This window comes from Phalangium opilio, unplaced genomic scaffold, assembly GCF_054372755.1.
Source record: "Phalangium opilio isolate 3A_F unplaced genomic scaffold, DU_Popi_V2 ptg000082l_1, whole genome shotgun sequence".
NCBI lineage: Eukaryota > Metazoa > Arthropoda > Arachnida > Opiliones > Phalangiidae > Phalangium > Phalangium opilio.
Window position 1 is genome coordinate 11,199,177 of NW_028324189.1, and position 14,294 is coordinate 11,213,470.

The 14,294-nt window shown below is 40.4% G+C and overlaps 2 protein-coding genes across 5 annotated transcripts; both read left to right on the forward strand.

Moving 5' to 3' along the window:
- The first annotated feature begins 9,803 nt into the window (after positions 1-9,803).
- Positions 9,804-12,694, forward strand: LOC149651651 (alpha-ketoglutarate-dependent dioxygenase alkB homolog 4). 4 transcript variants are annotated; one of them, XM_089848663.1, is made up of 4 exons: positions 9,804-10,283; positions 11,372-11,586; positions 11,654-11,917; positions 11,977-12,694. In XM_089848663.1, the coding sequence occupies exons 2-4, from the start codon at positions 11,467-11,469 to the stop codon at positions 12,460-12,462; spliced, it is 870 nt and encodes a 289-aa protein (XP_089704789.1). In that variant the 5' UTR covers positions 9,804-10,283; positions 11,372-11,466; the 3' UTR covers positions 12,463-12,694. The 4 variants fall into 4 exon arrangements, with proteins under 4 accessions (XP_089704789.1, XP_089704787.1, XP_089704788.1 ...); XM_089848661.1 differs by having other exon boundaries at positions 9,805-10,283; positions 10,980-11,586; XM_089848662.1 differs by having other exon boundaries at positions 9,805-10,218; positions 10,980-11,586.
- On the forward strand, positions 12,664-14,246 carry LOC149651652 (pyroglutamyl-peptidase 1-like). The gene is made up of 5 exons (XM_089848664.1): positions 12,664-12,795; positions 12,864-12,941; positions 13,011-13,183; positions 13,263-13,495; positions 14,087-14,246. The coding sequence occupies exons 1-5, from the start codon at positions 12,780-12,782 to the stop codon at positions 14,244-14,246; spliced, it is 660 nt and encodes a 219-aa protein (XP_089704790.1). The 5' UTR covers positions 12,664-12,779.
- The last annotated feature ends 48 nt before the right edge of the window (positions 14,247-14,294 follow it).

The window sequence follows — 14,294 nt, forward strand, 5'->3', positions numbered from 1 at the left end:
CAACCCGAAAACAACGTTAACAATTCAGAAGTGGGATTGACCCATAAAATACGCGAAAACTACGAACTTTAATGGCCCTAACGCCGCGCGAGGCTTTTTTTCGCTAAGCCTAACCCGTACCCCACGCGAGATCGAGAACGGCACCGGCCCTAGCACGCACGAGGCTTGCTCCGCTAAGCCTAACGAACTCGTTGCCGATACTAGCCATGTATAGACAATCGGTTGAGAAAACAACGGAAGTTTTCCTATGAACCAACAACGACGCCGATGATAACCTCCGTGAAAGGAAACAAATATAACGAAGATTCAACACGACGAAGTAGACGACTGAAAGGCGAAAATCCAGAATTACCAATAAGCCGGGAAACTAACAAAGGAAAGTCACAGAAGCCCCAACGATTTCGGGAAGCTGACCTGCAGACTAACGATACCTTAGACGAAGTGACCAACGATATCGGTAACACCCTGGACGACGTAGATAAAGCCGCGATTCAGCAAAACGACGAGAATCTATATTATTCCAACGATACGGAGGAAAAGGGAAACAAAGTCTGCGATAACGACTCTGACTCATCCTACGACAGCGTAACAGAAAACCATCCAGATAATTTCAACGAACGAAATTTTCTAAACGTAACTTGGGACTTTTCCAACGAAAACGAAGACCAGCGATTGTTACACGATAATCAAGACATCGCAAGCGAAATCAACAGCCAAGACGAACCTTTGGCGGAAATACCCGAAGACGAATCGCGAGGAACCACGTTTTTGCATCCTCACGAGACACGAGATAACAGCATGCCGCGAACAGGAGCTGACGGTGAGCAGGTTGCTCCTATGGGGTTCATTTCCATAAACGACTTCTCAGATTCCGTACAGAGAGCAGTTGAGGCGGCGGTACAACGATCAATTTCTGCCATGTCGGAAGCGCACCTCGCCCAACAAACGCAACTTATGAACGCTCATCAGTTACAATTAGAAGCTCTTCAAGCCAATAATCCTCGAAACGTGGCTGCGGCAAATCCAGTACAACACCACCATTACAACGATGGGAGCAAATTAATCCCCGACTTCGATCCGGGTGACGCGTACAACTGGAATGAAACGATGAAGATAAACCACGCAATACCGAAATTGCAAGGGACGGCCAAGGTATGGTATGAAGGCTTGGCCACAGTAAACCATACCTGGGACGAATGGAAGGACTTGCTAAGGGAATGGTTTCCCGTCGTGAAAGGCAATCAGTCTCTTCACCGCGAAATGGAGAGAAGAATGAAACAGCCCAACGAAACCATCGAAGCCTACTACCACGATAAAGTAGCCAAGGCTAGACTAAGCGGGCTACAAGAAGACGACATGATAGATTATATCATCACAGGCCTTAACGACGACCGTCTGATCACATCCCTCAGCAATCGAGACTACAACACGCCACAAGAACTGCTGAAATGCATTAAGACGATGGAAGAAAGGTTAACCCTTGCTCAAGAAAATAAGGACAGAAGTAAGTCCGAACGATTTGACAAGGATAAAAGGGATTTCAGACCCCGTAACTTCCAACAATCGAGCCTGAACCCGAAGCCAACGCACGGCTACGCAAACGAGAAAGAACTCGAACGAATGAAATTCAGGAGGAAGCCAGATCGCAACGACAAAGGCGAGATTCTATGCTTCAATTGTAGAGAATACGGACATGTCTCCAGAGATTGTCCGAAGCCCCAGCGTAAACAACGTTGCGAGAAATGCAACAAAACTGGCCACGAAACGAAGGACTGTCGCAAAACCGAGACGAAAACAATCGGTCACGTAGACTTCAAGACTAGCGATGATGCTAACGAAAAGTATTTCCAAGATGCTATCCTTAACGGACACGAAGTAAGATCATATTTAGATCTTGGCAGCAAATGCGTTGCCCTAAGAGCCAGCGATGCCCACAGACTTGGCATAGATCACAACCCGCCGGAAGGTGGAGCGGTGATTGAAGGTTACGGCTCAGGAGTCACGAAGATTCTTGGCGTTTTCACGGCAACCCTAGAACTTGATCAAGCAACGGCTGAAGTAGAAGTCCACGTAGTCCCCGACGAAGCTCAGCAAATTCCACTCTTGGTCGGGCAACCCTTCTCGGAACAGTCACACATCGTAATCGTCCGTCGCCAGAACACGGTTCGCATCTTTGAAGAAAATAAACCAGTCGAGGAAGAAGATGACTGCCTAAGGCAACTGCAAATACCAGACCTCCCAAAACCGCGTTTGAAGCTTTGGGCCAAAGAGGCAACAGTCATACCTCCAAAATACGTAGGGTTTATTGACGTCCACGTCGGAGAGCGGAAAGAACCGGAAGCCGACCTTTTCGTTGAAATGCACAGGCGCGAAACGCCCGGTTACGAACATTTCATCCCCAGAAGCATCACCCGAATAAACGCCCTAGGACAATCAGCGATACCTATAATGAATCTGTCGGATAAGGAATTAACCTTTGAACGAGGACAGAAGATTGTCCAGGCCGAGATTTGCATGGCAGAGGAAGGAAACTCGCCCCTGAGAGTCATGCGGACGGAAAAACGAACATTAACGCCAATCGTAGAACAAGAACTAACCATTGGACCCAGCGTTACGAACGAAGAGAAGAAACTACTAATCGAACTCATCAACGAATACCGAGACATTTTCTCTGACGGGATGGCTAATTTAGGACGAACGGATCGGGCAACGATGAAAATCGAGCTGGAGAACACGAAGCCAGTCACTTTTCGCCCATATCGCCTCTCCCATTCGGAAAGAGAAAAGGTAGCCGAGCAAATGAAGGAACTCATTCAGATGGGAATCATCACGGAATCAGAGTCCCCTTACGCTAGCCCAATTTTAATCGTTAAAAAGAAAAATGGGGACGAACGTCTATGTATAGATTACCGGGCTCTGAACCGAATCACCAAGCGCGACGCTTACCCGCTTCCACGAATAGAAGATCAAATGGAGCGCTTGCAAGGAAACAAATTCTTCTCAAGTTTAGACTTAGCGTCAGGATACTACCAGATCCCTCTAGACCCTTCATCAAAGGAGAAAACTGCATTTGTGACACCAGATGGCCACTACCAATTCGAGGTAATGCCATTCGGCCTCACTAACGGTCCCGCAGTATTTCAGCGGATGATCAATACGATTTTGGGACAACTACGATACACGATAGCGATGGCCTATATGGATGACGTCCTGGTACCAGCGAGCACGGTGCCAGAAAGCCTTAGTCATTTGCGCCAAGTATTCGACGTACTCCGAAAAGCAAAACTGACGCTCAATCGAAAGAAATGCCACTTTTTAATGGACAAGATCGATTATCTTGGTTCGGAAGTCAGCTGCGATGGGGTGAAACCCGGACTGACCAAAATCGTATGCGTTCAGAAGTTCCCAACGCCAAGAAACGTCCACGAAGTACGACGGTTTCTGGGATTAGCTGGATATTTTCGGAAGTTTATCAAAAACTTCGCTCGAATCGCCGGACCCTTGAATCAATTATTAAGGAAGGACGCCACGTGGGTCTGGGATACGGAACAGAAAGGAGCATTCGACACGTTAAAATCACGACTGATTGAAAGACCAATTTTGGCACTTTACGACCCCAAGGCGGAAACGGAACTGCATACTGACGCGAGCCAATTGGGACTGGGAGCAGTCCTAATGCAGAAGGGGCAAGACGGAAGAACGCACCCTGTCTATTATGCAAGCCGCGGGACTACCCCAGACGAAGCCAGATATCACTCCTACGAGCTGGAGACCCTCGCAATCTGTTGGGCGATAGAGAAGTTTCGAGTGTACTTGTTGGGAAGACACTTCACGATTATAACAGATTGCAACGCCGTTAGGAACACATTTGCCAAGAAAAATATCGTCCCACGAATAGGACGATGGTGTTTGAAACTTGAAGACTTTCATTACGATATCATTCACCGCCCTGGTACGTCCATGATGCACGTCGACGCACTTAGCCGCGCCCCATTTGGCGAACCCGAAGAAGTCGATATAGTCAGCGGACTTCAAATTTGCCACATGTCACTCACGGTTGAAGACTGGTTAGTAACAGCCCAGAAACAAGATCCGAAAATACAGGAAATTATTCGTCAGGTCACGAAGAAAACTAACCTAACGAAAAACGAAATTCAGACCCAAAAGGACTTCACGATGAAGGACGGGCGACTCTACCGACTCGCATACCACGACGATACTGCAACATTGCGCTGGGTGGTACCAGACAAGGCCCGTTGGCAAATAGTGAAACGAAATCACGACGACATCGGTCACTTTGGCCTTGACAAGACGTATGCGAAACTACAAGAAAGATTTTGGTTTCCACGAATGAAACGATACGTCCGACGGTATATCACGTCCTGTCTGGAGTGCCTTTACCACAAGACTCCAGGAGGCAAGAAACCAGGCCTTCTACACCCAATCGACAAAATAGGGAAGCCCATGGACACATTACATGTTGACCATTTAGGCCCATTTGTAACCAGCACAAAAGGGAACGCGTATCTCATCGTCATCGTCGACGCTTTTACGAAATTCACCATCCTGCGTCCGGTACGAAATACGGGCGCCGGACCAACACGAAAGGTATTGGACGACGTCATCGGAATTTTTGGAGCTCCTAGACGGATTATAACAGACCAAGGCACCTGTTACACGAGCAGAATCTTCGAGACCTTCTGCAAGGAGACCAATATCGTCCACGTCAAAAACGCAACAGCCACTCCCCGGGGGAATGGCCAAGTCGAACGATATAACAGGACCATAACGCCAGCCATAGCGAGTTCATGCACTCGTGCTGATGAGAAGGATTGGGACGCCCATCTCACGCAAATCCAGTGGGGCGTCAACAATACGATGCATAGAGCTACGAAATGTACCCCATTCTCCGTCCTCTTCAACTTCCCGTCACGACACCCAAGGGGACACGCACTGATCGACGCACTAGATCAGCCAGTTGATGAAACGCTCCAACGGAAGAGGGACCAAGCCCTAGAGCACATCAAGGTAGACCAAGCACGACAACGCCAGCGGTACAATGCTAAAAGAGCAAAGGCTCCCACGTATGAAGTAGGCGACATGGTAGTGGTTGAAAGAGATCCGACAGCAACGGGACAACCACACAAAACTAACGCGAAATATAAGGGACCCTACGTCATCGCACAGAAACTCCCTTACGATAGGTTCGTTATCGAGGACCTCCCGGAGATCCAACGTAGCCAGCGGTTCTACCGTAACACCGCACCAGCAGATAAACTTAAACGATGGATTATCTTTGACGGGCATGACGACTTAGCTTCGTCCTCTGATGAAGACGAAACCGACGATATTCCGAACGGTAACGCGATGGCAGCTGGAAGCGACGAGTCTGACAGAGACGATGCCACGGCCCCAGAGGAAGATGTTAGCGACGACCCGCCAAAACATAATCTCCCGAAGCCAATGGAACCCTCCTCCTCAGCCACGGATTCCACGGAAGCAGACGATATCACCGAACCCCAGAACCGTACCAGTTCCCGACGTCGACAGATGCCTGCCCACTTAAAGGACTATGAACTATCGTAAAATGATTTGCAAAACGCTCTAAAGTACAAATTTTTTTAAGGTTCCTAAAACCACGTTTGTTAGTACAATTTTTAAGGTTCCTAAAACCACGTTTGTTAGTACAATTTTTAAGGTTACTAAAACCACGTTTGTTCGTACAATTTTTAAGGTTCCTAAAACCACGTTTGTTAGTACAATTTTTAAGGTTACTAAAACCACGTTTGTTCGTACAATTTTTAAGGTTCCTAAAACCACGTTTGTTAGTACAAATTTTAAAGGTTCCTAAAACCCATGTTTCAGTATTATCCGCGTTTATGTTATATGTTTTCTTTTGTTTATGGATATTACTACCGATTTCTCGTAACAACGTTCCCGCTACGTTAGTCAGGAGCCTAATTTTTCAGGATAGCCGAATGTTAACGGCGCCCATATCCATATTTTCCCGCCCATAGCCACCTCCATATTGTCCCCTAGATGGCGCGAGTACCCTAGGTAACAGGAGATCGATATACGATATAGAGGTAGGGCGAGCTTTACCGAACACACTCTTTTTCCCGAGACGTTGGTACGAGAGGTAGGAAACGGCGACGATACAATGTAACGACTATTATTCTATTTTACTTAAACCATTAAACTATTTAATTAACTTCAATGAGCCTCATTATTCAACCCGAAAACAACGTTAACAGTTGGTTAGTTTTGGGAACGGTCTTAAATTAAACTTTAAACTATAATCTAGGATCATTTTTCTTGTTATTAAGAAAAATTAATTTTAAGTATGTTTAACTTAAATTTTAAAAACTACCCCAATCTGCGATATTTTAGCATTTATCCACTGTTTTATTAGGAAATATCAGCGAGACCAATGTTGGCCTTTTTTAACGTATAGTTGCCTCATAATAATCCGATTGTTTCTTCTTAATGCCTTTTGGTTGGAATGGCCTATCGATAGTGAGATAAGACGGCTTTAATATTGCTGCAGTGACGTTGACGCGGCCGCTACAGCGACGCCTTCAAAACACACGGGTCTAAATTGTCGCGGATATAGTCAAATTCAGACTAGCTTAATAAACATTTTAACTTTTCCCTGCTAATTATTCTGGATTATCAATAAGAGATAATTAAACTAGACTCCCAATTAAAGATAAATAAACTAGATTACGAATTTAAGTAATTAAAGTAGTTTACCAATTAAACGTTCTTAAAATAAATTATCAATTAGGCTAGAGGTAATTAAACTAGACTACCAATTAGAGGTTATTAAACTAGATAACGAATTAAGGGTTACTAATTAAATAACCAATTAAGGGTAATTAATCTAGATAACGAATTAAGGGTTACTAATTAAATAACCAATTAAGGGTAATTAATCTAGATTACCTATTAAGGGTAATTAATCTAGATTATCAATTAAGGGTAATTAATATTATCAATTAAGGGTAATTAATCTAGATTATCAATTAAGGGTAATTAATTTAGATTACCAATTAAGGGTAATTAATCTAGATTATCAATTAAGGGTAATTAATCTAGATTACCAATTAAGGGGTAATTAATCTAGATTACCAATTAAGGGTAATTAATCTAGATTACCAATTAAGGGTAATTAATCTAGATTACCAATTAAGGGTAATTAATCTAGATAACCAATTAAGGGTAATTAATCTAGATAACCAATTAAGGGTAATTAATCTAGATTACCAATAAAGGGTAATTAATCTAGATTACCAATAAAGGGTAATTAATCTAGATTACCAATTAAGGGTTACCGACGACCCGTAATTAAGCTAGATTACCGACGACCGGTAATTAAGCTAGATTACCGACGACCGGTAATTAAGCTAGATTACCGACGACCGGTAATTAAGCTAGATTACCGACGACCGGTAATTAAGCTAGATTACCGACGACCGGTAATTAAGCTAGATTACCGACGACCGGTAATTAAGCTAGATTACCGACGACCGGTAATTAAGCTAGATTACCTACGACCGGTAATTAAGCTAGATTACCGACGACCGGTAATTAAGCTAGATTACCGACGACCGGTAATTAAGCTAGATTACCGACGACCGGTAATTAAGCTAGATTACCGACGACCGGTAATTAAGCTAGATTACCGACGACCGGTAATTAAGCTAGATTACCGACGACCGGTAATTAAGCTAGATTACCGACGACCGGTAATTAAGCTAGATTACCGACGACCGGTAATTAAGCTAGATTACCGACGACCGGTAATTAAGCTAGATTACCGACGACCGGTAATTAAGCTAGATTACCGACGACCGGTAATTAAGCTAGATTACCGACGACCGGTAATTAAGCTAGATTACCGACGACCGGTAATTAAGCTAGATTACCGACGACCGGTAATTAAGCTAGATTACCGACGACCGGTAATTAAGCTAGATTACCGACGACCGGTAATTAAGCTAGATTACCGACGACCGGTAATTAAGCTAGATTACCGACGACCGGTAATTAAGCTAGATTACCGACGACCGGTAATTAAGCTAGATTACCGACGACCGGTAATTAAGCTAGATTACCGACGACCGGTGATTAAGCTAGATTACCGACGACCGGTGATTAAGCTAGATTACCGACGACCGGTGATTAAGCTAGATTACCGACGACCGGTGATTAAGCTAGATTACCGACGACCGGTGATTAAGCTAGATTACCGACGACCGGTGATTTAGTCGCATTACCGACGACTGGTAATTTAGTCGCATTACCGACGACTGGTAATTAAGCTAGATCACCGATGAACGCGCGCAACGCCCTAAGACTTTTTCTCCCATATTTTCTAAACAATTTTAATTAATATGAAGACTGAAGTGACAGATATTAATAAAAACTGTCATTGTAGACAAAGACTGGAAAGTGTAAAAGATAAGGTTTGAAAATGAACTGCCTGAAGTAACAGATATTAAAATTTTCACTTTTGAAGACATCATTATAAAACATCAATTATTTTAAAAAATTCTTATCTTACTTTTTTTCACCAAAATTTCATTTTCGCAAAATATTTTTCAGCAATATTTACCTTTTATATAATTTTGTCCTCAATAGTAGTTGTCACCTAGAAGGGTTTAAGGGATACTATCTTGGTACTGGTTTTACTTTCAACTAACATTTGATTCTAGGAGATTCAAATGCTTGGATATCTGAAAAGATTTCTCTTGAAGAGTTTAAATTTTTATATTTTAAAATTGAAAATATTGCGAAGCGGAAAATAATATAGGCCTTTTCTTTGTGATTTAGTTATTAGTGTCGAAAAGATCTGTAGATTGATCGTGATCTTTGAGAGCAACACAGCACGTTAATATTTAATACTTTGAAAGCTTTACAATTTTTTTTTTTTTTTTTTTTTTTTTTTTTTTTTTTTTTTTTTGCTCCTGAGGGGGGATACGAGCTAGGGCTGAATGAAGCCTTACAGCTGCGATTTCTTAGGTTGAAAATTGTGAGGGAAATTAATTAAAGGTTTAAGTGTTGTTTGAGTTTGGTTTTAAATTGCACAAGTGATTTTAGGGAGATAATCTCAGGGGGTAGGGAATTCCAGATGGGGACCAACCGATGGAAAAAAGAGTGCTTCAGTTGATTTTTACGGGCCTGTTGACGAAATAATTTTCTATGGTGACCACGGGTGGGGATAGACGAGGGAGCAGCGGAAAAGAATCTTTGGTCGGGACAATTTAGGATTTTGAATAAACTGATTAGGTCGAGGTAAGACCGACGAGTAGTCAAAGAAGGCCAACCAAGGGTAGATAGCCTACTGTCTCTGGGTTGATGTTTTAGGATACGCGGTAGTCGGGAGAAGGAACCTTGAATGTTGTCTAGTTGTTAAGAATACGTTTTGTAAAGTTTTAATACGGTTTATTTTATAAGCTCTCAACGATTTTCTCTCGTTATAGGGTCGAATTTTCTACCTAATTTTAAATTTTTGATAAAAAATAAAATGTAAAGCCGTAGTATTTTCAAAATAACGCGCATGTTTTTTTTTTAAAATACTTTCCCGAAGTAATTTTGGTGAAAAAAAGTAAGATAAGAATTTTTTAAAATAATTGATGTTTTATAATGATGTCTTCAAAAGTGAAAATTTTAATATCTGTTACTTCAGGCAGTTCATTTTCAAACCTTATCTTTTACACTTTCCAGTCTTTGTCTACAATGACAGTTTTTATTAATATTATCTATGACACCACCCACTCTGCTGGCTTCACGAACAGTGTTCATTCAATAAATAAATAAAAAATATTTAAGTCCAGCTAATAGCGCCTCAGGTGAGAGAATTTGGCAACTTAAATTGCCAAACGAACAATAAAAATCGGTACCGCGCACAGGCCTTGATTAACGTAGGCAATGGTGTAACGCCACGACCACCCCTGGCGGTGCAAAAGAAGACTCATCTCCCTTGGTTCAAATCAGTTCAGTAATGGAAGTAGAGAGAATTTAGAAGGGGAGTGGAAGGGGTGGTTTGGAATGTAGCGCAACGTCGTCTGCTAAACTTTATCTAGGCAGGTCGATTTCCGGTATGATGCGTTTGTAACAGAGAGATTTTAGAACACGTGACCGGAAACTCGCCTACCCCAAAAAGCTCAACGCGACATCTTGTTTGGGCGTCATCACGTTTAATAGAGTCAGAGGGTGGGCCTTCCACTCCCGATGGAACCACAATATATAATAAAAAAATCTACAATTCCCTTTAAGAAGTAAATTTTCGGGAACCGGGAATCTGAAAGTATTATAAAACTAAAATAGGTGCTTAATATTTTACAGATTGTTCCCGTATGGTGCTCAATTTCTTTTACCATTATTTTATTATAAGTCAAATAAATTGTTTGCTTTTAAACATGCAATCTTTGCGCTCCCGGGAATTAAATTCATTTTAGTTCCATCGGGTGTATATGCGCATGCACGAATCCGACTGATTTAGCAGAGATTTAGGATTAGAAAAATGGAGGAAGAATTAAAAAAAATGGAGGAAAAAATAAATTTCCAAGGGTGCCATATTTGGTGTCAGATCAGTCGAGCAGCCTCGAGAGCACGGGGTCGCTCTTAGCTAGCAATCAATTTATTTGACTTATAATAAAATACTAATGTATAACTAAATCGTTAATCTCTGTATAACTAAATAATCTCTGTATAACTAAATAATCTCTGTATAACTAAATCGTTAATCTCTCTCGGTTGTACTAACCAAGCTCTAATGGCTTACCTGTACTGAACTAAATAAATAAAAGAAATTGAGCACCATACGCGAACATTCTGTAAAATATTAAGCGCCTAGTTTAGTTTAGAAGAACCAAATACTTTCAGATTCCCGAAAATTTACTTTTTAAAGGGAATTGTAGATTTTTTTTATTATTTTAAGTCATATTTATCACCTTACATGGTTTTGGCTGCAGTTTTAGAGTATAGGGAATCGGCACCAAGGGGCACTCGAAGCTGGTTACCATGGAAACCAAACTTGTTAGTTTCCGGTAAAATGACGGCGGCGGGCGGCCATCTTGAAGGGGAATGTAAATAATTTTAACGCAGAATCGGGGCTGTTTCTCGGATTTTTATTATTTCTGATCAATTTCAACTAACTGGGCGCTGAACAAATTCGGCACCATAGAGACTATAAACCCCAAAGAGTGGAAGGGATGCCTCAACTTGTTGCCCCTTTTTTCCTGGTACAGGGCGACTTCCGCTAAGCAAAATTAAACGGGCCGGAAGCTCTCATGTACCAATTTAGGAGCAACATCATTATTTGCGCTTGTAGAGCGGGGGACCTGCCACTCCTTGGGGTTTATAGTCTCTATGATTTGACCTATTGGTCGGCGGGTCACGTGGGTAAAGCATAGTTCACCAAGGCCTATAAGGCGCAAAAATTTAAATTTGGGAAAACGCATGGATTCCTTAAGCAAACAACAATCACCAAACGTAATTTGCGGTTGTAAAGGCATAAGAACTTGCTTATTGTGCGAAAATACAAAAAATGTTGATTCTTTTCAACGCCAATTTGATTATGTATGTATTTCTCATTTGTTTGTTTTGTTCTTTTTAATTTTTAACCAAATTTACTAATCAATTGTAGGAAGAAACCCTCTATTTTTGCTCTATATGTAAAAATCTGTTCAGCGCCAAGAACATCCCCATATCAGAAGCCCTTTCGCAACAAACACTCGCAGAAACTTTACATCAAAACTGTACTGAGTGTTTATCTAAAAGTTCTAGTTCATTTCACATTGAAGGAATTACAGTCATTAATGACTTCATAACGAGCCAAGAAGAAGAATACCTTTTAGGAGAGATTGAGAAACATTCCTGGAATGTATCTCAATCGGGTCGATATAAACAAGTATATTTAATCAATGATTTGAACAATAATTTTGACGTAAACTTCGCGAATATTTCCAGGATTTTGGACCTAAAGTTAATTTCAAGAAGAAAAAAGTTAAAACCACAAATTTCACTGGATTCCCAACAGAAGTCAAAAGCCTTATTGAAAAATTAAAAACTATTCCGGAATTAGAAAACTTCAAACCAGTTGAACTTTGTAATTTAGAGTATATACCCGAAAGGGGCTCCTCTATAGACCCACATTTGGATGATTCGTGGCTTTGGGGGGAACGTTTAGTTACAATTAACTTAGAAAGTGATACTTTATTAACACTTAACCGTAATGAGAGCCCAAAAAGAATTTTAATCCCCATGTCTCGTAGATCTTTGTTAATTTTACACGGGGAAGCTAGGCATATTTGGCTTCATTCAATTGCTAGGGATGATATTAAAAATCGTAGAATTGCAATGACTTTTAGAGAATTATCTAATGAATTTTTACCGGGTGGATCTAATTATGAAATTGGGAAAGAATTATTGTTAAAAGCTCAGAATTTCTTTTGAAATTAATTAATTAATTTAATTCACTTATATAATTCCATAAATTCTATATATTAATTTTAAATTTTCATAATTTTAACTTTAATAATTATTATTAGTTTATTACGTTCTCTCTAAATTCTAAATTAATTTTACACTAGCTTAAATAATAAATAAATAGTTTTTAAATTGTATGAGGAGGATAATTATAGCGACCTTTACCAACTTGTTAATAAAATGGAGTAGTCGACTCTAATCTGTAGGGGGTGTTTTTATTTTTTCTTATCTTTAAGCTTCATTTAATAATAAAGTAATAAATTAATAAAAGAATTAAAGCTGCAATGAATTCTCCTAAAGGTTAATGCATTTGTAAATCATATTAATTAGCTAATTTATAATTGATTTCTTTTATTAAAATTAATTAGTAACCTCTGATGAAGAGTCTTGTACTGAAATTAATATGGAAAATGAAAAGAATATTAAACCAACTGTTGTTGTAACTGGTAATTAATTTAATTGGCCCTAATTAACTTATTATTTTCCTATATTTCATCTTATATTATATCCAATAGGTTTTGGACCATTCCGTAATTTTGACGTTAACCCTAGTTGGGTTGTAGTTAACGAATTAAAAAAGCTAATTACGCCTAATGATGACTTTAACTTAGTTATTCATCAAGTGCCTGTGGAATATAATTACGTTTCTGATGAAGTACCAAAACTATGGGAAAAATATAAGCCCATGGTTAGGTTTTTTAATTTTTATCTAGAATTTTAGCGTAATTGAAATGGTTAATGACAATTTCAATCGCTTTTCCACATAGCTAATGGTGCATTGCGGCGTATCATCCCAAGCAACTTCGATAGTTTTGGAATCAAGAGCTTTTAACGTTAATTACGTTGCCCCTGATGTTTGTGGCAATTTGCCTGATGAAAATTGTTGTTGTAAATGCGGAGACACTTGTTTAATTCCTAAAATTAACATGGATTTAGTCAGCCAAGAGGTTAATCAATGTGAAACTGACGTAATAGCAGCAGTTTCCAAAGATGCTGGAAGGTAAAAGTAGCGTAGCGTAAACTTGTAGAATTTCAGGTTTTATAATCAGTATAGGGAGCTAACAACTGTCTAGGGGGAAGAGATAGTCTGACGTCACGCAGCCCCCCTCTGGTTGGCATTTTTGCGCGTAGAATACTGTTTCCAACCGTTAGGGGGGATGAAACTCCAGTAAGAGATAGAAGGGTGTAACGTTTCAGGGTCAGAACTGTTAGCTCCCTCATGGATTAACTAACGCTTGGGATTGTTCACTAACTGGGTTTCCCATGTAATGCTATCGCCAACTACATGTTCTGAATTATTCCTTGATTCCCCTCTTCATTCCCCCAATTTATTGGACCAAAACGGATGTAGATATGGCGCCATCTCTCGGCAAAATAAATCGTTTTAGCCCAATTTCAATTTTGACGACATAGACCACGTGATATTTGGTCCAATTTTCTTATAACTTGCTGTTAGGGATAGTAGCTGCTGCTAGGGGGCGTTTGGAACATGCATGCGTTATCTTTTTGGGGGAACGAACTATCCCTTAGTTAGTTAATCCATGGCTCCCTATTGAAGATAAAATTGTGTAAATAACATTTTCTTCCTAAGGTATTTGTGTGAATTCACTTTCTACACTTCACTCAACATAAACCCTTCAGCTACGGCTTTTATCCATATTCCTCCGTTAAATTCGCCTTATACAAGCCAACAATTGGCCAGAGGAATTTGTTCAGCTGTGAAAGCCATGTTAAAACAAATTAATTGTTAAATATTATTAATTATTCCATGCCGATACATTGCCAATGTCAAACAAATC

Excerpts from the sequence above, each read along its gene's own strand:
- LOC149651651 (XM_089848663.1), top strand. The coding sequence starts at position 11,467 with ATGGATTCCTTAAGCAAACAACAATCACCAAACGTAATTTGCGGTTGT. Across the intron at positions 11,587-11,653 it reads TTCAACGCCAATTTGATTAT|GAAGAAACCCTCTATTTTTG; the intron begins GTATGTATTTCT and ends AATCAATTGTAG. Across the intron at positions 11,918-11,976 it reads AATCGGGTCGATATAAACAA|GATTTTGGACCTAAAGTTAA; the intron begins GTATATTTAATC and ends GAATATTTCCAG.
- LOC149651652 (XM_089848664.1), top strand. Across the intron at positions 12,942-13,010 it reads ACCAACTGTTGTTGTAACTG|GTTTTGGACCATTCCGTAAT; the intron begins GTAATTAATTTA and ends TATATCCAATAG. Across the intron at positions 13,184-13,262 it reads GGGAAAAATATAAGCCCATG|CTAATGGTGCATTGCGGCGT; the intron begins GTTAGGTTTTTT and ends TTTTCCACATAG.